This window comes from Notechis scutatus, chromosome 1 (assembly GCF_049901735.1).
Source record: "Notechis scutatus isolate UNSWTSFEM ecotype Mainland chromosome 1, rNotScu1.2, whole genome shotgun sequence".
NCBI classification, from domain to species: Eukaryota; Metazoa; Chordata; class Lepidosauria; order Squamata; family Elapidae; genus Notechis; species Notechis scutatus.
The window spans coordinates 168,027,015-168,049,984 of record NC_142009.1 but is presented as its reverse complement, the minus strand read 5'-3'; the positions used below and the strand labels follow the sequence as shown (position 1 = coordinate 168,049,984).

At 39.6% G+C, this 22,970-nt stretch overlaps 2 protein-coding genes across 10 annotated transcripts in view; one reads left to right on the top strand and one right to left on the bottom strand.

Annotated features, from left to right (window-relative positions):
- Window positions 1-275: 275 nt before the first annotated feature.
- METTL21A (methyltransferase 21A, HSPA lysine) lies at window positions 276-14,252 on the bottom strand. Of its 8 annotated transcripts, XM_087949461.1 has the most exons (8): window positions 12,769-12,876; window positions 11,920-12,049; window positions 10,751-10,889; window positions 9,534-9,576; window positions 7,840-7,986; window positions 6,360-6,514; window positions 1,122-1,233; window positions 276-889 (listed from the first exon to the last, which is right to left on the bottom strand). In XM_087949461.1, the coding sequence occupies exons 6-8, from the start codon at window positions 6,504-6,506 to the stop codon at window positions 492-494; spliced, it is 657 nt and encodes a 218-aa protein (XP_087805587.1). In that variant the 5' UTR covers window positions 6,507-6,514; window positions 7,840-7,986; window positions 9,534-9,576; window positions 10,751-10,889; window positions 11,920-12,049; window positions 12,769-12,876; the 3' UTR covers window positions 276-491. The 8 variants fall into 8 exon arrangements, with proteins under 8 accessions (XP_087805587.1, XP_087805584.1, XP_087805582.1 ...); XM_087949458.1 differs by lacking the exons at window positions 10,751-10,889; window positions 11,920-12,049 and having other exon boundaries at window positions 12,769-14,252; XM_087949456.1 differs by lacking the exons at window positions 10,751-10,889; window positions 11,920-12,049; window positions 12,769-12,876 and adding an exon at window positions 9,922-10,010.
- Window positions 14,253-14,597: 345 nt separating this feature from the next.
- CCNYL1 (cyclin Y like 1) overlaps window positions 14,598-22,970 on the top strand; it is a 36,585-nt gene continuing 28,212 nt past the window's right edge. For both annotated transcript variants that reach the window (XR_015746441.1, XM_087949454.1), the window contains exon 1: window positions 14,598-15,034. Coding sequence is in view for 1 of the 2 variants with exons in the window: in XM_087949454.1 (XP_087805580.1) it covers window positions 14,800-15,034 (235 nt within the window). In the remaining variant the exon portion in view is untranslated. The remainder of the gene's footprint in view (window positions 15,035-22,970) is intronic.

Here is a 22,970-nt window from a genome sequence, read left to right as displayed (position 1 = left end):
AACTTGAGGGCTATCTGTACATCTCTTTGACAACTCATGTTACTCATCCAAGGGAAGCCCCATCTTTATCCCAAGCCTTTTTCCTGAAACAATTTCTTCTTTCAAATATATGTCCCCTTTTGCTTTCGCCTGTATTTACTGAGGAAGTTCTATGAATTGACCAGCTGACTGAAACAGAGAGAAGTACTGAATGTGGATAATTAGCCCATTTATCTTGTGACCATATACAGCTTTTCAGTTATTTCTTCAAAAATAAATTGATAGATTGCTATCCATTGATGGCTCACCCGATTAATTCTTTATTTTAACAATGAGTAAATCAAGAAGACAGTATTTATAGGAAACTCAACCTAATTAACTCCAAATAACAAAAAATAGATTAGTTTCACTTTATTCTCATGAGATGTTGTATGAAAGGTTTTGATCCAAGTATTGGGGCAATGAGAAGGAAAGAGAAGACATGAGCCGGCAAGAATTCATGATCAGACCAATCACAAATCCCCCTTCAGGACATGCCTCTGTGCTCTAAATATATGCACATCATTACCAGGGTCATAGAGCACTTCATGCACTGTAAACTGTTCTCTAAGCATCTTCAGGAAATTCTGGTCCCGCTCATAGCGGAGGCGGCATGATAACAGGATTACAGTCTCAAAAGAGCAGAGATAATTCAGTGTCTGAAGAAGGTCTGCAAATGTTTCTTCTAGGTAAACTATGTCTGCACCCAAGATAATATCATATTCTCCTGGAGAAAAGTCTACCAAATCTTGTCCCCAGGTAAGTTCCTTTATTACTGCTCTTGACTGAAGGTTGACAGGTAAATTAGTTTGCACATTTGCTTCAAGTAAGGGCAATGTTGGCTTTCGGTCTGTGATTGTAACTTGAGCACCTAAGAAGAGAAACATGGAGGACTGTAAAGAGAATCCTTATTAGAATAAATCTAGTGAAAAAAACTAATAAAGTTAAGCAATATTCTAGGAAAACTCAAAAATAAGTGTGTGCATCCTTTTTGTTCCATTAATATTAATAAAGCTAAAAGGAAACTATACAATTTGAGATCCCTATTAGACACCAAAATGAATTGTTAGCCTACACCAGCTCCAGTTTCCAGAGTAACTTACCAAGTAACACAGCTACAATTCCAAGGAGGCCTGTCCCAGCTCCTAACTCAATCACCCTGCGTCCCTGCAGATCAATGCCTCCTGTCTCCAGGAAAGTGCACAAGACCACTGCCTAGGTCAGAAGGGGGGAAAAAATCTAATTAAGAATACTGATACAAGTCCAGTCAGATAATAGCATTTCTTCTGTCACCCATATGACAAGCTTGTAAAAATGTTTTAAGCACAAGATGTGATTTTCAGGCCATCAAGTGGAAGTGGCAGCTGAATCTCAGAGCTTTTATTATTATCTTTATTTTGGGGCTTTTAAATGTCCATATCTAGTTTTTATTTTTCAAGAGTGAAAGATAGAAAATTCCCAATTGAAATGAGAACGCAGGCAGAAGTCACCTTCCCAGTGGTAAGAGGAGGGCTAAGGGGATAGTCATCTATTCCTGCGCTTCTGGTGTACAGATAGTCCTTGACATATGAACATTTATTTATTGGCAGTTCCAAGTCACAAGTGGTGAAAAAAGTGACTTACGGCTGGTCCTCACTTTCCTGCAGCCACATGATCAAAATTTGGGTATTTGACAAATGGTATGTATTTACAGTGGTTGCAGCATCCTGGGACTGACATAATTGCTATTTGTGATCTTCCAAGCAAGCTTCCAACAAAGTTAAAGGGGGAAGTCAGATTCATTTAACGACCAGGATAAAAAAAGGTCATAAATTAGACGCAACTTATTTAATGACTGCATCACTTAGTGATGGAATTCCAGTCCCAATTGCGATCATAAGTCAAGGGCTACCTGTAAGTAAGTGATATACTCTTCTACTGAGGTATGTAAGAAGGACAAATGACCTGATTTCTTTATGACATTTTGACACTATGATTAGGTATAAGCATATGTTGGAGGGTTAGTTTGTTCAAGCACCTTTTCTTCAGGAAAGAATTAATTTATACAAAAATTCATCTTGCTTCCCTGATGCTTACCACTTTCTAGAGCAGATGAAACTTGCAAACTCGTGCCCCCCAGGCCAGATGCATCATGCACTGGCCATGTCCATGCCTGGTTTAACAAAGGGGGGAAAAGTCACGATAGATCATGTGACAACACCATGACGACAAGAGTTTGACACCCCTGTTCTAGAGGGATGATTGAAAGTATCCTGTCATTACTGTGTGGTTTGGAGGTATTACTGTTTCGGACAGGAAGGCTATGAGAGAGTGGTAGAACAGATTATTAGTTCACTTCTTTCTATTCAGGATATAGCATATGCTTGACCAGGGTCCACAGTTATTGTCAGGGATCCTACACACTATGTAGATTTTCCACTATGTATTCTAAAAGATTTGTGATTGATCACACACACACACACGTGTATGTGTGCGCATGCATGTATGTGTGTGTATGTATGTATATACATACTTACGGGTACTTACATGTATGGTATTCAAGCTTTGTTCGGGTATTTTCCCACGTCATTATAGTTGTGCTTTTAAAGTTGTAGCAACGTTTCGGCAGAATCTCATCTGCCATCATCAGGCTTCAGTATTGTGTTCGTCTGTGAGTCAGACTTTCACAGCCATTTCAGTTTTAAATTTGGGGCTAGCCTACTGCTGTGCCAGAATGTTTTTTTCTTCATCCTGATTGGTTGGGAGTCTTGGTCTGTGTTTATTGGTCTTGGAGTTTGCTGTGTTCTGCTTTTGGTGTTGGTGTTGCATTGTTGTCTCTGCAGCTGCGTAGGAATTTGAGGTCACATAGTATTCCTGCTCTTTTAGCTTCCAGCTTCTCATAGATTTTGGTCTGGCTGTTTATTTCCTCCCTGTAGAGGTCTGATATTTGTTTTCTTAAGTTTTTGCAGGTATTTATATGTATGGTATTCAGCTTTGTTCGGGTATTTTCCCACGTCATTATAATTGTGCTTTTAAAGTTGTAGCAACGTTTCGGCAGAATCTCATCTGCCATCCATTTACTCGGAGCCAAGCCGCACTAAAAGCCTCCAATACAGGAACACAATGTTGCCAGCCAATCAAGACAAAAAAAAGCCACAAAACAGACAGAAGATATTAGAAACACCAATCAAGCAGAACACAGCAAACTCCAAGACCAATAAACACAGACCAAGACTCCCAACCAATCAGGATGAAGAAAAAAACATTCTGGCACAGCAGTAGGCTAGCACCAAATTTAAAACAGAAACGGCTGTGAAAGTCTGACTCACAGACGAACACAATACTGAAGCCTGATGATGGCAGATGAGATTCTGCCGAAACGTTGCTACAACTTTAAAAGCACAACTATAATGACGTGGGAAAATACCCGAACAAAGCTGAATACCATACATATTCATATTTATATATCACATGCATGCATTTATATGTGTGTATGCATGTGTATATATACACACACACTTTTGAGAGCGGGCATCAGACTTTCATTTTTTAATGTGTGACAATAAAATGACAATAAAGTTTATCTCTTGTCTTAATATCATAGTGCTATATAAGGAATATCTTTAAAAATTTCCAGTGACCAAAATTTATTCTTAATGCAGTTCTAACTAATCTTTTTTTTAAATGGATATCTTTGAAGACCAAATAATTCAGTGCTCAGAAATAGATATCAGTTTTATCACTTTCTTTCATACCCAAATAAATACTTTTAGCAAGGCAGCAAGAATATAAATGAGAATATTCCGTAAGGCTATAATTCTAGATCCATTTATAGGAAATGAGCCTCTATAACAGCATAGAAATTCTAGTAAATATATACTGTAATGTTTTAATTTTCAAACTTTAGAGAACTATTTTTCAGCAATAGAAAATATTGACACTTATTAACCAAGTGTCTTCAACACTAGGTGTTAACAGTTGTCAGAAAATTGTCAATTTCTGTAACAATGTTATGACAAGTTAAGCAGATGACAAACTAAGAACTACCTCTACAAAGTAAGCTATAGTATCTCTTGGAGAGCCATGTTTTGTATCATCATAATTAAATTATTTTTAAGTAGATAGATAACTACTGTATTTTTCGCAGAGTAAGGCACACTTTCCACCGCCTCACCAAAAGTGGCTAGAAATGTCTGTGCGTCTTATAGAGCAAATGTTGCCGAAGCTCCGCCCACCCACCAGCCCCCACCCTTAGGCCTCTGCCTCCCAGCAATTTGCCTCCTTGCAGCAAACAGCCTGGTCAGCTTCAGCACAGCCTGATTTAGCATGAGCAGCTGATTGGCAGTTGGATTGGCCTCCCGGAATGCTGCCAATGAGCTGTTCCAGGCTGTGGGGATCGCCGCCTCCGCGCACCAGAGGTGGTATTCAGCAGGTTCTGACCAGTTCTGGAGAACTGGTAGCGGAAATTTTGAGTAGTTCAGAATACCACCTCTGACTGGCCCCGCCCCTATCTATTCTCTGCCTCCCAAGTCCCAGCTGATCGGCTGGATCTTCTTTTGTTGCCCTGCACAGGAGAACGGAGCTGGAAAGCAAGTTAGTGGGGTGGGGAGAGAATGGAGATTTTACAGTACCCTTCCCCTGGAGTGGGGTGGGAATGGAGATTTTGCAGTATCCATCCCCTGCCACGCCCAAGCAACACCCACCAAGCCATGCCCACAGAACCGGTAGTAAAAATAAAATTGAATCCCACCACTGCCACACACCCCATTTTCGGCCTCCGTGTGCCTCATTTTCAGCCCATTCCTGGCAGCAGCAATGGGCAGTGATCCCCACCGCCTGGAACAGACTGAAAATAGGACGCACAGAGGCTGAAAATGAGGCACACAGAGGCCGAAAATGGAGCATGTGGAGGCAGCAATGGGGAGTGGCAATCCCTGCAGCCTGGAACAGCTGATCGGCAGTATTCCAGGAGGCCGATCCAACCGCCAATCAGCTGCTTGTGCTAAATCAGACTGTGCTGAAGCTGACCAGGCTGTTTGATTTTTGCTGCAAAGAGGCAAATTGCTGGGACGCAGAGGCAGATTCTTTTTTCTTGTTTTCCTCCCCAAAAGCTAGGTGTGTCTTATGGTCTGAAGCATCTTCTAGTACAAAAAATAAAGTACATTAATCCCAGCCTACCCCTCTGCCTAAACATCATTTTTTTAAAAAATCATATTTTACTTGTTTTATTTACTTCATCTTTATTTTGAAATAACTCAAGGCACGAAACATACCTAATGCTCCTTCCTCCTCCTATTTTCCCCACAACTATGTAAGGCGAGTGGGCTGTGTGTATGTGACTGGCCCAAAGTCACAGGACTAGAACTCACAGTCTCCTGGTGTCTATCTGAAGGAAAATTTTGGGGGCATGTTATAGGGTCTGTTATTGATCTCAGCTATTGGTGATTGCTGGTTGAAAATGGAAATAGAAACAGATTCAGCTCCATGTTAGAGAAAGACTTTAAATCTAAGCTCAAATTCCAGTGGAAAAAAAACAATAGGAATCTCAATTAGGAATGTGCAAATTCTATCATTCCATGAATATTACATACTTGTATTTTTCAGAACTTTTTATTGTGCAGATTCCAGGCATTCCTACAATGGTTCAGTAGCCTTCCAGAAGTAGAAGTAGAACTGGAAGTGGTTTACAATATTCTGGATATACGCAGAATTAATTATATTACTATCCTCTCAAAAAAGGTTGCCACTGGAAATTTTGGAAGGGATGGAAAGATAATTATAGTAGGAAGGAATGGAAAATCTACACCAGCCTTCCTCATTCTGATGTTTTTCCATTTTGGGGGCTGATGAGAGTTGTAATCTAGCTAATCTGGAAAATGTCAAGTTCCCTATCAAAACCTTAGCAAAACATTTGGATGAACCACTCAGCCAGAGGCTCTCAGACACACAATATTATAAGGTTAAATAAGAACTGCACTGTCCACTAGGATGAAGCCAAATAAAACAGATAATTGCCATCTGCCATGAGGATTAAATGCAAATTATCTCTTATTATCCCTAAACCTGGCAGTTCAAATCTATTACCTATTTCTTTCCCTGTATAATTGATATCTCTTTTCTAGAAAGCATAGCTTGACTCTCAGATGGTTGGAAAGATAAATGAGAAAAAGTTCTCCAAAGCTTCAGTTAAATAGGCTATATCATTTTAGAATTCTGTCACTTTTGTTTTTGTTGAATACAGTAAATATTATGTCCACAAAGAAATATTAGTTCAATTGCTAAATGGCCATGTCCAATTTCTTCAGACCTTGTTAGTGAACCATTACAACTCTCCACAAATGAATCAATGAAATTATACGCACCGCATCCCACACCACAGCAGCTACTCCCAACTGCGTCCAATTCTGCTTAATGTGAATTGTATGGTTGGCAAAACAGAACGTAGAGGAAGATTTATGTAACTTCTGCATACCCCAAAGAGCTGTGCTGTCATAAGGAACCAAAGCCATCTCTTTGCCTATCAAACCAGGGAAAGATACAGAACTGAAAAACCTTCCATGTGAAACCCATTCACAAGAATAAAGTTTTATTCTTGTCCATCTTTACTCAATTTTAGTTCAGATTCATTCCATTAAGAAGACAATAAAAATGCACACCCTGAAAACTGAACTCCCAACTGTACTCTAGTGATGAAAACCAGGCTAAATTTATTTATTTATTTATACACATATACACACACACAGTAAAGTTATTAATTTATGGCAATTGTTTGAATATGGTTATTGATATGCACTCTCATGTTCTGGGTATTATGTTCAGCTGTTGACTAGTTTTCATATTCCAAAGAATGTAAAACTTATTAATCTAATAATGCAATCAAAATACAAACATTAAATATACATATAAATTTGGACCCTACATGGTGCTGCCCTTAAAAAGCATTCAGAAGCTAACGTCATTGAGAATATAGCAGCTCCAGCAGTCATGAGTACGCCCATTTAACATCACCACTGCAAGAATGCCAACTAATTATCAATTAATTTCTGGGCACAATTCAAGATGCAGCTGATATCCTTAAAGCCTTTCGGGACTCAGAATATGGATATCTAGGGGACCTCCTGTTCTCAGCAGGTTCCCTTTTTTAAAAAAAATGTTATTTATAGATTTCCAAGACTTGGGTCTTCTTGGGAAGATGCTGCCCATTTCTCTACAGCAGCATTCCCCTGAAGATTCAACATACCCTAGCATTATTGAGATTTAGGAAACTATTAAACCTCATGATTTTAACAGTGCTCTGAAGGGTTCATTCCTTGAGAGGGATTTTCCTGTGTAAGAATACATAACCCAATGGAGATATGATTTATTTTAACATTTTTAATGGAAGGTAGGATTGTTAGCCACTCAAGAGTCAGTTGATGGTTGGAGTGGCATGTAAGTCTCATAAAATAAATATATATGAAAAAAATATAAAGAAAATGGGAATCATTTGACAGTTACTCCGATTATGGAATCCTTGATGCTCTCTGAGCTTGGTTGTTTGCTTGCAGACATTTTGTTATCAGTCTGGGTAAAACCTTTAGTGTTAGAAGGGAGTGAAGTTTGCTCTCTTTATGTAAGTACCTTGCCTTGTCAGGCATGTTTTCTCATTTCTCATTTATTTTTATTTTATAAAAAAGGAAGTTACATGAAACCATAAACAACACTTTCAAAGGAATGATTTAATAAGGAAAGAAAAAAAGGCAACTAGCGTGAGTGAAAAATCACAGCTAGCAAACCAGACAGAGAAAGTGCTCCTAATTCCCACTGCCAGCGAATTTCCAGGAAGTCTCAAACAGTGCATACCTGATCCTTCAGAGGGGGGTGACTCTATCCTAAACTCTGCCAAACAGGGATAAGTATAGCTAAACCTTGAGCTGCAGAGCTACATTCCAGCCTCCTTTCTGCCATCCATTCCACAACAGGTGCTGGTTTAGAATCCCCACTTCTTTCCTAGAGCAATAAGATGGAAAGAACAAAAAGAAAACATGTACGGCTTATCCAGCATTCCCATTTAGGTAGCACAAAGGACAGAAAGGAAGGGGAAATCTTGAGGCATCTATGAGCAATCTACAGCTATCTTCCCAATGACACTTGGACCAAAAATTAATATTCTACTTAGGGTAAACCTATCCCATGTGGCTACTTTTATGTTTTGATGTATCTAAGGAACATAGAACATTTGGAAAATTGAGTTAGTTATGGCTTGATTAACAGTAGGCAAAAGTATCATGCTATTACCAGTTATCAATTGTTCTCAGAGTTTTTGATTTGCAAGAAAGGTGCAGCCAATTTTCCTTATTTGGCCATATTCCAATAATAGAAGAAGATGCAACTAATAAAATTCTTCCTAACTTTAAAGATATAGACTTGGTTATTGAGATATGTTTTTCATCATTCAATCAATTTTAACTACTATGGTTATTAACTCAAGGGATAAAATGAAGCATATTAAGGATTCAGTAATACAAAAGAACCATAATACAGGTAATCCTCGACTTACAAGCACAATTGAGCACAAAATTCCTGTTGTTAAATGAGGCATTCCAGTTAATTTTGCCCCATTTTATAACCTTTGCCACAGTTGTTAAGTGAATCACTGCAGCTCATAAGTTGGTAACATGATTGTTGAGTAAATCTGGCCTCCCCATTTATTTTACTTGTCAAAAGGTTGCAAAAGGTGATGACATGACCTTGGGAAACAGTCAAAAGTATGAACCAGCTGTCAAGCATCTGAATTTTGATTACATGATCATGGGGATTCTACAAAGATTGTAAGTGTAAAAAATGGTCCTAAGTAGTTTTCAGTGCGATTGTTACTTTGATCAATCACCAAGTGAACTGTTGTAAGTCGAGGACTAACTTTATGAATCCTCATTACAAACAAACCAGAGGCAGTTAATCTGTCTGGGATCCTAGTCCTAGAACCAAAACATAAATTCTTAGGACAAAAAGACTGAACCAGATTCTTCATAAGATTTATAGTCCAAAAGAAGAATCTCCTGTAGTTTTGCACATAATCAAATGTATACATTTTAAGAATTGCATTATGCCTTTGAAAACAATTTGTCAGTGCTCTACCAGGAGAGCACTCAAAAGTGCAACATTTTTAAAAAATGAAACAATATTTAAGATACAATGCACATAACAACAAAAGCTCTGAAAATGTTAACAGGTTAGTGTAAAGCCCATAGTAGCATAAAAATGTAAAAAGTCAAAATACTACTGTAAGAAGCCCTCCACTCAGAGAAAGAAATATGCCGCATGTCAGAACCCTATAAAAATCCATGTACTCATCAAACCAATTTGTCAGCTGTCCCAGAACTGTTCTGCTCATCAATAAACAGAGTTTTTCTTTTCAATCAGCCTCCATTTTAGTTGCAGCACCTTTCTCCCAGTTTGAAACCGAACCGGATTTTTCTTTCAACACTACCATATTCAAAGGACACTAGGAGAATAAAACCTATGAAACGTATGAAAGTATAATAAAGTAAGCTTGCCTGGTGCGTTCTGGAAAGAGTAAGAGTAATGGACGGATAAATCCTGAAATACAAAAGAGCAGAAGTGGTTAAACGGAGTCAAGATATCTTCAGTAGTCGCTATTAAATTTGTTTTGTTTGGCTTGGTGCGTTGCATTAACCCCTAATGTAGTTTTCAAATTACGCGTTATGACCTGGTATTGGAATCTCCTAATTGTGGTTTAATGTGGTTTAGTGCAACACGAGACTACCATAGCTACCAGCCAAGAAATCGCGTAGGCTTACAACCCTACATTGATTTCCCTTTCTCTTGTTGCTTCCCTGCAATGTTCTCCTCTCCCTTCTCCCGCACCCTGCCCAACCTTAGGTGCTACTAACCCTAGAAAGGAATCCCCCTTCCTTACACAACTCTGAATCTACGAAGATCCTCCACTCGTCCCGGGCACGTGAGCACGGAAGCTCCAGAGAAGCTAGCCAAGGGGGAGGACAGCCATAGAGATAGGAAGAAAGAGAAAAAGGAAGAGACGCGTCGCTAACATGTTCCATCAAAATAAGAAGAAACCCAGACAGCGTTATGGACACACAGTGCTGCTGCTGTACAACCTGACCTAAGATTTAGAGAATGTAACTTGCTTCGGAAGAGAGAAAATAATACAATGGATCATTAGTCTAGGGTATTTCTAATTTGTTTCTATCTCTACGAATACAGGCTCCTCTATGGAGACAATATCTACGGCTGGTCGGCGTACTTGGCTTCAGTCTGAGCCGCCTCTTTCGGATTGCATTCAGAAAAAACGTACCATTTATTCTTAACATAGCCGTTTGATCGTCTGTCTGTAAATATTGGTTAGGAATAGACGCCAATTCTCTAAGCTTGATTTTCGACTAACCGTGATTTTTTTTTTCTCCTTTCATTTAATCGTGTCCGATTCTCGGAGACGATTCTAGACAAATCCCAGCAGTTTTCTTGGCAAGGTTTTTCAGACATGATTTGTCGTTGCCTCTTTCCTAGAGCTGAGAGGCCAAGATCACAGCTAGCTTTGTGCCCAGGGCAGGCCTAGAACTCACGATCCCCCAGTTTCTAGTCTACACCAAACTATGGTTAGGATTCCATAAATTTTATAAAATAAATGTCCAAGGGCAGAACAAGAAACAATGCATGGAAATTAATCAAAGAGAGAATCAACCTAGAAATAAGACATTTCCTGTTAAAAAGATTAATCAATGGAATAGCTTGCCTTCAGAAGTTGTATGTCCTCCACCAGTTTTTAAGAAGAGTGGACAACCATTTGTCTGAAACAGTAGAATGTCTCCAGCTTGAGCAGGGGTTGGACTGGAAGACCTCCAAGGTCCCTTCCAACTCTTTATTCTCTCATTCTGTTATATTAAATTCAAATTAAATGATAAGTGGGTAAGTATCCATTGAATTCATGATACTTTTTGTTGTGGATATTTGTATATAATTTCAATTCTGCTGTCTTTATGTATCAAGTATAACACCCTGACCAAATAATGAAGAATATTGGAATATCAAGCAAAACACAAACATGTATTTTTACCAGCCATTTTTCTCATAACTTCTAGAATATTCAGAAACATATGTTTCTTCACCATTATAAAGTTTACTACATTCATTACATTCTGCTAAACTATAAACTGGCTACATCTGTCCAAGAAACTAAATAAACCATGGTTTATAAAATATATAGGCCACGTATGTCACATTTCTAGAGAAAAGGATTATATAGAGGAAGAGTCACAGAGGAGATGCTAATATTATTTTCTGATCAGGTTCATACTCATGTTTCCCATTAGTGGAAGAATCCAATTTGCATGATCACTGCTGAACTTGCATCACAGTTCTGGCACATCTCTGCCCACTAGCCTATGATGCTAAAAAGATCATCATTAAGGAATGAATGTATTCACCGCATAATAATGGTGAACTGTGGTCTAAATGAATCAGAATGGAGAGGGCATTGCTTTTTTTTAGGTCAGCAAAGTAGAAATGAATGAAACATTTATTCATCAAGAGTGAAAATGTTTTGCATGCTTTATTTGCTTCATTTTTAAAAATACTATCCTTGCAAGAACACAAATTTGGTCAATATCGAGTTATCACTATCTTTTAGATATGAAGTTGTAGCCAGAAACTGGGAGGGAGCAGTCTGCCTGCCACACAGAAAAGTAATAAAAATCTGCATATTAAAACAAGTTGTAAAATTGAGCACTCTTCAAGGTTAATTTGCATCTATTATAACTTTTAAATCCAAGATTTTGCTTTTAACACTTTGTTTCTTCAGTCCCCTTAACATTCTTATCATTTTCTCTCAGTGTCTCCTTGGGTAACACTTGATTTCTAATTTCTGCTTTTCCAAGCACCATATACATTTGAACTGAAGCTTACTGTCAACCCATCACTAATATTCCAATTTGCATGATCACCGATGAACTTGCATCACAGTTCTGGCACTTCTCTGCCCACTAAGGAATGATCAAATGCTCTGGGGTAGCAATTGACAGTTCCATGATGAAATCTGCAGGAGGGAGAGAATGTCTACCAACCTAGGTGTTAAGATCCTAGCTAGCTTTTAACAAGCAAGCAACACAGCTTTTCAAGACCAAAGTGACTATATTTATTGATATGCAAACTTTCTCACGTTACTTTTAAATACATTTTTGAAGAACAAGTCAGATCATTTAAGAAGATAAAATCAATTAAGTTTGGAATATGCAAAGATTGTCTTATTTGGGGGAGATGCTTAATCAAAGAAAACTGCCAAATGTTTTGGAAATAGAAGCCTATCAGCAGCTGGATTATGGGGCTTTTTTAGTATATCCACTTTGAGAGTTTATACCAATATTTTATCCCAATATTTATTTTTGTGGTAGCTATTTAATTCTTATTTGGTCTAACTGCACTGCTTCTATTCAAAGTACTATTCTAAACAGGTTTTCAAGGATTATCACTGGATACAGTAGCATTTATTTCTCTGTATTTACTGTTCATTTTGAAACATTTTATTAAATTATAAAATACAAAAATACAAAAGCAAGTGGGGAGGAAAAGGGGAAAGAAAAGTGAGGAGGGGAAGAAGAAAAAAAAGTGTTGGCTTCAGATTCCCTCTGTTGCAGTAGAATAAAGCATTAACACCTAACCTTAACTTTTTACTTTTCCATAATGTAAACTAGCCTTTTCTATAACAAATCAATCTAATCAGTAAAACCCAAAAATCAAAGTTTCATTTTTTTCCACCTTAAGCACAGTCTTCATGTAGCAACAAAAGTGCTTATATTCTTTTCTTTGATCAAAACGGTCAATTTAGCCATCTCTGCCAGCTCCATCAACTTCTGCAGCCATTCCTCCATGGTGGGAATCGAAATGTTCTTCCATTTTTGTGCATATAGTAGTCTTGCTGCCGTCAACATAAAGAAATAGTAATAGTGCTTAGATACTGCTTTACAGCTCTCTCTAAGCGGTTTACAGAGTCGGCATATTGCCCCCAATAATCTGGGTCCTCATTTTACCATCCTCGGAAGGATGGAAGGCTGAGTCAACCTTGAGCCTGGTGAGATTTGAACTGCCAAATTGCAGTCAGCCAGCAGTCAGCAGAAGTGGCCTGCAATACTGTACTCCAACCACTGCGCGACTGTAGTTCACATAATATCAAAGCTCCCTTTTTTCCCCCCTAAGCCTTTTTCCATTAATCCCAAAAGAAAAGTTTCTGGTTTCATCTTTATCTTAATTTTAAGAATTTTCTGTGTTAAAATATGAATCTTATTCCAAAATTTCTTTGTTTTTATCTCTGTATTTACTGTTAACTGCCAGTGTTACATAATTATTTCTAATCCGGATTGTTATGATGTTGGCTGCACAATGTCTAGATCAAGCAGGTGGCAGCCTATCAATTGTATGTATTTGCATGTTGTGCCTTTTGAGTCCAATGTTAACTCCTGGCAACTGCACAGGCAAGTTCTTGCAGTTTTCTTGGCCAGGATTTTCAGACATGGTTTGTCATTGCCTCCTTCGTAGGGCTGAGAGAAAGTGGCTGGCCCAAGGTCACCCAGCTGGCTTTATGCCTAAGGTGACTAGAACTCAGCATCTCCCAGTTCCTAGCTGGATTCTTAAGAACTATTCAAATACTACTGTAGGAATCTTCACTATTATACTGGGCCAAAGGAGCAATCACCATACTTCCCTGTAACATTTTTGCACTAAAGAATCCAAGATACTATAATTTTAGCGGGGAAACAATAAAAATCAATGAGGTCTATTAAAATTACAGGATAGTCAAGTAATAACAAAAGCAGGGGTGGGGGGAGGAGGAATGTGCACGCTGGGCCTGCTGTACTGTTCATGTTTACTTGCTTGCGTTGTGTCCTACTTTCTTTGGAATAAACTTCGATTCCTACAGTGACTCCGGGGATGCCACATCCCTTCATTTTCTTAGGAATGCTACCTAACCGGCTTGCCACGCCCTTCTTCCAGCCCAGTCCTGGGATTCCCCGGAGACGTTCGCTCGGTCCATCGCTACTCCTCGGTTCGGAAAGCAGGCGCGGCGGGCTCCACTCTGCCACCTGCCGACTCTTCAGCAAGTGAGACCCGTCAGCGGCGATCACCGGGCCGGGCCCCTCCCAACGCAGCTGTGTGAAAGTCGGGCCAAAAACACGCCAGGCCATTTGGGCCAACGTTGCTATAACGGCAGCCACAAAGGAGAACGGCTGAGCCGGACGGAAAAGGAGGGGCGTCCTCAAGAGAAGAAGAGATTGGCATTCGGGATCGTTTCCGGCCCAGCCATCCTCTCCACTTCCAGTTGTCAGCACAGGCACAAGAGATTCACCGGAGGAAGCGCGCCCCGCCCAGCGAGTACAGAGAAGCGAAGCCACGCCCCCTCGTCATCGCTCCCCCACCCCCGCTTCCTTTTCGAACGCTCAGAGGGGACGCAGCGGAGCCGGCCCCGCCCTGCTACAGAGCTTTAGGTGGCACCACCGGGGCTATCCCCTGGGACGGGACGGCCGCCGCGGTCACGTGAGGGCGTAAGGCGCGGGCCGCGATTGGCTGGTGGTCGAATGCCGTGTGAGAGCGCCGTCGCAGAGCTGCCTCTGGCGGAGACGGGGCTGCAGGCTCCGCTCTTCCTTCTCTGGTTGCTGGGCTCGCCCCACTGAGGCGGCGGCGGCGGCGAAGCGAGAATGGGACGGCGCTGATGTGGCCGGCGCTGCGGCCTCCTGCAGCCCCGCTCGGGCCCAGCCCAGGCGGCGCCGGCGGCGGCAGTAGTTCCGCGCCAGCATGGGCAACACCGTCACCTGCTGCGTGTCTCCCGGTGCCAGCCCGAAGCTCGGCCGGGGCCGCGGGTCTGCTTTGGGGGCGGTCGGCGGGCGAGCAGGGGCCGGGGCCGCGGCTGCGGGGCTAGAGCGGAGGGGTGGTGCTTACCGGGAGATCGCCGAGGCAGATTCGGGAGACTCGGATCCCGGCGGAGGGGGCCCTCACCTGCAGCACATCAGCGACCGCGAGTTCCCGGATGGTGAGTAGTGACAGTAGCGGCGGTGGCGGCTGCTGCGAGTACGCGCTGGCCTTTTCAGAAGCGCTCCCTCGGCCATCCCTCGCAGGCGGAGAGTAAGTGAGCCTCCGTTGAAAGAATCGCGTAAAGCCCCGGAGTTACTCGAGGAAAAGGGGGTTCGCGGGGAAGGGGTGTGTGTGTGTGTGTTTTCCAACCACTATACTTGGCCCACCTGGCTTCTGTCACGCTGAACGTAGAATATGGCCGGGTTCCCATTGTGGGTGTGGGACGGTCAACTTTCTGGAAGGAAGTGGTTGGGCCGGCTCAGTCATTAGGGTGGAGGAGATAACATTAACGTGTCTTTGTGAAATACAAAAGCTACACAGGCGAAATCATAATAAGTTGCATCCATTTACAAAAAGAATACAAATTTATAAATCAAAATATTCTCTTAAAACGGATAGGCAGTCATGAGTTAAAACAATATTGCCAACTTTTGTTGAGTTGAGGAGACATCAACATGCTCTAATGGACTTGGGGGGAACAAATCTGGAGAGAGAAACCCCCCCCCCCCGTTTCAGATCACCATTTGTTGGCTTTTTCTTGGTCATTTGAGCAGCAATAGCCTGAGTTGTTACAGTTATGTGCTTGGAGTTGTTGCATTTTTTTCTTCCAGAATTACTGTTGTTTCTGCTGCTGTACATTTTCATATGCATGATAATGTAGCACTTGTGAAATGATGTCTTTTCATAGATTGAAATTTGCTTTTGGAAAGGATTCATTGATCTGCTTGAATATCCTCCAAATTTGTGGCAGAAGGACTTTCTGGAAAATATTTTAATTATATATTGGGGGGGGGGGAGTTGCTTGTACATCTCTATAGAACAAGAGATTCCAGCTTCAAAGGATTTAAACATTTTGGTAACATTTAAGATGAAGTGATCCCCAATCTGCAATTATATTAATAGTAAATTTATGATGTTCATGAAAGTCTCAGAAATTCAGTAGATTGAATTTATACTTAGTTATAATTGGAATTTGTCTAAATCACTGGGGCAGCTCCATCCTGCTCAGTAAAACTCTTGTTTTGATAGTCATATTTTGAGCAAAATTGAATTTAAATGAAAAAACTTAACAGCACATAATTAAGAATCTGTGTATTTGACAGATAAAAGAATGTTTGTCTATAACATAAAACACAATTTTATCTGATTTTCAGTTGGCTTCAATTCAGATGCTATTTTTGTATATTTTGTGAAGTGTTATAAATTTTCTAGAAATATTGAAAACAGCAAAGCAAGAGGGTTTGGAACCTGATACTATTTTGACTGGATAATAGTGAAAATTATAGCCAAGTTGAGATACAGCATTTAAGTCACATTCTAATCCATCTCTTTTTCTTAACTCAAGATTAGATTGTTTTATTGTTAAATGAAGAGACCATTTTACTTTGCAAGGAAGTAGAAAATTGTTACTCTATAATGGAGACAAGTTTGGATATACATGCTAGTTTATGGCTATACATTGTTGTGCAATTTATAAATCTATTGTGGCTGGTTTATGTGGTCAAGCACTATTCAATGTGGTTACTGTATGATCTACTGTATCACAAAACCAGGAAATTGGGTTAATTGAATACGCTGGTTAATTTATGTCTCTTATATGGCTTATAATTATACCAGCCTTGTAATGTATTCTGAAACAACTTAGTATTGATAATTGATTTGGTAAAATCAATATCATGAGTAGGACTGAAGGAGGTACACAGACTGTAATAAAGAAAATTAAGCTCTAAATTGATCAAGGTTCCTCCCTCTCCCCCCAAAAAATCCCAGTTTCAGGATTTAACTAATTTTTACTTAATTCATGCTATGCAATTCAGAAATAAGAAAACTTTTAATGGGCAAGCATCATGCTTAATATTTTTGGAAGAACAAGGATTGCATTAAATTGGAGAATTATATGATTGTTAGGTGCATAAGTGGAGTTAGAATATTTAGTTTTTCTTCGGTCGATTATGGGCAAACCAGTTGGTGGCAATTCTCAGTGACCACATAGATTTTTCTCCGTGATGATCTGTACCTGTACTGGTTGGTCCTCCTTCTCCAGTGGTAGGATTCAAATATTTGTACCACCGGTTTGGTGGGCGTGGCTTGGTGGGCGTGCTTCATGCGTGTGCACCAAATGTGCACTTTGAGCAGGCACAGAGGTGTTTGTGCAGGTGCAGATTCGTTCAAACTCACCTGCAAGCCTGCATTCTCCCGGTCACTTCAGCAGCTGCCGCATGGCACTCTTCTGTGTCGCGCAAAGCAGCTGTGCTTCAAATTCAGAGGATAAAGGTAAGTATGGAAGCCTGGGCAGGCGGGTGGGTCCAACAGCAGAGTGGCGGAGAGAACTGGTTCGGTCTCCGCTGCTCATCGCTGCTACCGGCTTGGCAGAACTGGGCAGAACCGGTAGAATCCCACCACTGTCCTTCTCCTCTCGTTCTATGGGAGATTGATATATTTACATAGTTTTCCAACAAAAGCCTATTTTACAGGTTTTCACATGCATCTCTTTTCAAAAGATTACGAATTTAATCACATTTTTTGTAAGTTTTGCAATTCCAGGGTGACTTTGGGATTGCATGTGGTGTTAAGCCTTAAGATACCCATGTTTACTCTGGATTATGCATCAGTTTATGTAGATTTAAACGGAGTTACATGTACTGAAATATTAGACAGGTAGGGAGAATGTGTTGGTTTTTATTTTCTCCAATTTAATACTTAAATTTCAAAAAGGGGTTTGATCCTTCATGCTTTAAAACAGATGGTGCATTTTTAAAAAAATGACATTCCTTAAAATAGCTGCATGCAAAAAGTATAAAAGCACTCCAGAAACAGCCCTGACTATGCTTGGATTAGATTAATTTTATACATGATTTAGCAACCAAGAGCTAGTGGAATGAGTAGAATGGTTTGTAGAAAGGATAAAACTAATACTCTTTATTTGTGCTAATATTTATTTAGAAAGGTTTTCTATAGTACAGCAGACTGAACTAGCTAAACTGTGCCAAAACCTTTCACATTCTTTTTTCATAAAATTCATCAGGAAGGAAACAACAAGGAAATCTTGGTTCTTTGATAGCAAGAATGAGGACAATATGTAGAAGAATTTATTCACCTTTTACACTAGCAATATATGAGAAGTGATTTACTACTGAATTCAATATATGAATACAATATTACTGATTAAGAAAATAGACGTAAATGCCTATACAAAACACAGTTGTACTTTTCAACTTCTACTGGTTATTGGTGAACTGTTTTATGTATTAGCTGCTTTTGGTAATTATAAACTGGAGCATGATGAATATAAATTTTGTATGATTGCTAGTGCTGTACAGGATGTTTCCAAATTCTTTCCTATTCAAAATGTTCTGTTTTGAGCTTTAAAACTTGTCTTCTTTTGGGGGGTGCTTTGAATTCAAAGCAGTCTTAGTAAAAGCATTTCCAAAATGATTGAGATGCCTTATCTGAATGCAGAGTAAGGTAACCCTTGATTTATGACTATTGAAACCTGCCTGTTACAGTCACAATGGCTGTTAAGCAAGGCATCCATGTGATTGCCTATCTTAATGACCCCATCGCTGCTCTCCCTTATGTGATTGTTAAGTGGAACATGGGATATCTTATAGGAGCCCTAGTGCAGGCCCAGGCTTGCACTGCAACACCTCCCTAGGGCACGCATGGCCTACCCCAGGCTTCCCAAGGCTTCTCACAGCCCCTGAAGGATCCCCATTTCTGCTTCCTGCCACACTGGGTCATCACAAACCTTGGGCCAATGTTTCCACCCCGCTAAGTCCTTGCAGGACTTGGGTCTGTTTCCCACTCTACTGGGTTCCACATCCTCCTCCCCCCTGCATCACAGATTGGCCATTTACCTTTTCAGTAGATCTCTTTCTGAAAGTAGCCCCTCCACCGTGTGACTCTTCTACACAGTGGAGGCCATCTGGCAGCATTCTGGAAGTGGGGACCCTTATAAGAGTGGCTGCAATGAATTGTGGTTGCACCAAAATGGTATCTGCTTCCAGGACAGTGCCATATAGCCTTCAGGGAGGCCAAGGGACAATGTGACTGGCTCTCCTTTTCAAATGCAATGTTCAGAGCACTTGAGATTACATTCGAGAAGGAGAGTGGACTGATCCATCCCTTAGCCTCTCTATACAGTAGAGCTCATGTGGCATGATCATAGGTTTATTTTTTATCATTTATAGTAGAGCTATAACAAGTCACAAAAATAAATCCCAATCATTACAGCAAATAATTGGTTTGGTTTGTTCTGTTTACTGAAATTTAATATTTGTTTTCTTTAGGATGAAATTGTAAAAATGCAAGCGTTAACATTTTTAAAGCTTGCAATGATAATGGAAAGAAGTTTAAAATCCTAAACATAAACATAATATAAAACCAATTTTAAGTGGCTACTAAAACAATGCACAGCACAGAATTAAATATTGTAGGAAATCTATCTTCTATCTATCTATCTATCTATCTATCTATCTATCTATCTATCAATCAATCAAAGCAAAATGCCACTCACGCATCACCATAAATCTCCAGAACTGTAAAGTCTACAAACTTGAAATTTAACATGTATATTCCCCTTGGCTTCTATGTGCTCACTAAGAAAGGATTTTTCAAAATGACCATCAGAGAATTAGTATTTTGTATATTATTATTAACACGCCCAGATGCTAAGGAGTTCTATTCCCCCTCCCCACCTGAAAAGAAATATGTTTCAAATGCAAACACAAGCAAGGAGAGGAGTTTCAGTTTTAGTTTCACAGCACCAAGCAGTTTTAGTACAGAACAGTTGAGCTAAGCCAAGCCCAGGCTCCTTGCTGTCTCCTTGCTCACACAGCAAATACTGCTTCACTTTCCAAACAGCCCTCAACTCTCTCACACACTGACAGGACGCTAGCCAGAGGAATACCGATGGATGCTGGTAGGCAGAGGCAGAATCTTTTCCCCTTATTTTCCTCCCCAAAAACTAAACCTGACTACATAGCTTCGTTAGCGAAGCATGGGTATCAAGCTAGTAAAATAATACTTTTTTTGAATACATATTATTAAGACAGAGAAAGAAATAAATGTAAGATTTTAGAGTTACTTCAAAATTGTCAGTTGACTTACCTGAATAGTTCTATTTGGACAAAGTATGAAACATGGTAAGGCTTATCCTGCTCAAAGTAGATGAATAAAATACAAGGTGTGCTTCAGAAGGGACTTCTTAAAAATAGGTATCACAGCTCTATGACTTTTAACCAGTAATAACCAGAATAAAATCAGGATAGGCCATGTAAGTACTAAAACCAAGCTCTTTTAAGTGGGGAATGGCTGAAAACCCTGTAATGTGACTGTGGTGCACTGAAACACATGATAACACATATTGTTCAAGAATGTACCCTCAGGAAATTTCAAGGCACCTGGGATGATCTCAGTGCAGCCACACCAGAAGTTGTTAAATGGTTAGCTTCTTTAGATATCGAATTATAACATGTATCTCATTGCAATTGTATGGCTCCATATTATGGTGATTTTATTATAGTTTGATATTAATTTAATATTTTACTTCCTATATTGTATTCTTCACATAGAGCAGCATTGGGGCCTAATGGTGAAGATGCTCACCTCCCACTTGGAAGGTTAAGTGTTCAATCCTCGGTAGCAACGGATATTTTTCTCTTTCAGAGTGCAAAGAGAAAATATCTGTTCAAACTCCATGTAGGTGTCAGGAAGAGCATCTGGCCAGTAAACTCTCAGCTCCATCCAGTCTCATTAACTCTACCCTGAATAAAGGGATTACAGGGTCATAAAAAGAAGGGATTTTAAATTGTATTGTCTATATACCATATGTATATGTATATTTGCTGATGTTTTGTTCAACCTAAATTTATATATCAGTGATTGCATGACCTCTGTAGATGTCATACACTAAATAAACCAGTACTACAAAATTATACTTTGGAGCTTGCTTCAGAAGCAGGTGCCGTTTAGTATTTCCACAGATTATTTTTTTTATAAATCCTGTTTTTAGAATACAGATACAGTCATACACATGCTTGAAAATAAAACATACTGAATACTCTACAGCAGAATGAGCAATTAATTTTCCCAAGGGGAAACATGAGAAACTGGAATTGTTATGGAGGGACAAATAATAGAACTATAAAGGTTCTATTAAACTATAAAAGTCATGCATATACATAAATAAATTGGGGGAAAATAGTCACTTTAAAAACAAAAACAATGAAGTTGTATTGCATGAATGGCACACACTTATGCACATTTGATTTCTAATTACTGATTGACCTCACGCAGGCAGAACAGGGACAGATGTGGTCCTAGATCCGTAAAATGCCCAAGTCTATTTTATAACTTTATATTAACAAATTATTTATAGATCCAGTTTTCAGATTGCCAAGTTAAACTGAATCTCAGGTAGCTAAACATTCCTATGAACAGAGAAAATAATTCGTTGATTAAGCAAAAATTTTCATACATTTAGCAAAAAGAATTGCCATTTAATTTCAGCCAGTGTTGAGTGATTGAACACAAACTGCCAAAATTATATGGGTAGATTTTAAAAACATTATAGGAACTCAAGTTATTAGAACATGTTTGTTATTTGGATCGACTTCCGGTTTGTCGGCAGCGCGGCAGGATTTGCGGCTGCGCGATCCTGCCGCGCTAGCCGTTTTGGGGCTCCGACCCAGCCGGTGGGAGCAGGCTGCCTGCAGGGGCAGCTGAAGGTAGGGGATCCGGAGAAGGGTTTGGGGTGCTGCAGACTCCCTCCTGGCCGGCAGAACTCCCTTTTCCCAGGCGTGCAGCGGCGGTCTGTAATGGCGCCACAAAGAAACTGGCAGCCGGGTAAGAATGCGCAGGAGGAAGTGGAGAAAGTGATTGAGAGGAGAAAGTTTTTCTTGGCTCCTAGGACTCTAAGACATATCTAATAAAATTCCTGAAAAGTATGACTTTCTGAATAATACCTGCCAGAAGAGGAAAAAGCGGCTGTTTGAAGGTGCTGAAAGGATAGCTTTCCCTCTTTCCTACGGAATAAATAACTGGATATTAAGAAACCTATTTCTTTTAGGTGAAAATTGGTTTTAAGCGATGAGTGGGAAGAGAGAGGATTAAAAGAAAACATTTGTATGCTAAGACTTTGTTGGAGCAGATGCCTTAAGGATTTGAAGACTAGAATATATTGCAATAAGATTTTAAACAGATTTGGACTTTCTTTCTTTTGGATTGATATTGCCCCAGAAGGAGAAAGTGAGAACTCTGCCTTGGTTTGGACTGACTGATAACTTTGGGACTGTTTTATTTTTTTATTTTCTTTTGAATATTCTGGTTGTTGTAAGAAGAAAGAAGGGGAAAAGAAAAGAAAAGATTTATAATGGCTCTTTCTGTTGAGGAACTAAGAAAAGAATATGAACAAGCAAAAAAAAATGGTAAAGATGGTGTGGAAGAAGCTTTCCTTTTCTTAGAAATGGCGCTTATTAATTATCAACAAACATTACAACAGATGAAGACAGCAGAGGAACAAGAAAGAAAGAAAGGAGCCATTTTTAATGAATCTCAGAACTTGATCCAGAAAGAAGGAAGAGAGAAAGAAAAGAAAAGAAGAGAAAAGAAGAAAATTAAAGGACTTAAGGACTTAAGATCTAAAAACATTTAAGAAAGGGAAAAATAAGGTGCAAAACCAATATGATGATAGTAAACAAAAGGGAAAAGGAATACGACAGAGAAGGGAAGCTGGCAAGGCAGAGGCTAGAAGAAGGGTGGGTAGAAAGGTTTGTTGGGAGAAGAAAGAAAGGGAAAAGGTGGAGAAAAGCTACAATGTTTTGAAATTAAATGAAAAAAAGAAACTTTTTTGGATAATGGATAAAGTATAATTTTTTTTAAAAAAAAAGATTTTG

Coding starts and splice junctions, on each gene's coding strand:
- METTL21A (XM_087949458.1), bottom strand. CDS start 6,506: ATGGCTTTGGTTCCTTATGACAGCACAGCTCTTTGGGGTATGCAGAAG. Junction 1,234..6,359: donor CTGCTGTGGTGTGGGATGCG/GTGCGTATAATT, acceptor CTTCTGACCTAG/GCAGTGGTCTTGTGCACTTT. Junction 890..1,121: donor AATTGTAGCTGTGTTACTTG/GTAAGTTACTCT, acceptor TTCTCTTCTTAG/GTGCTCAAGTTACAATCACA.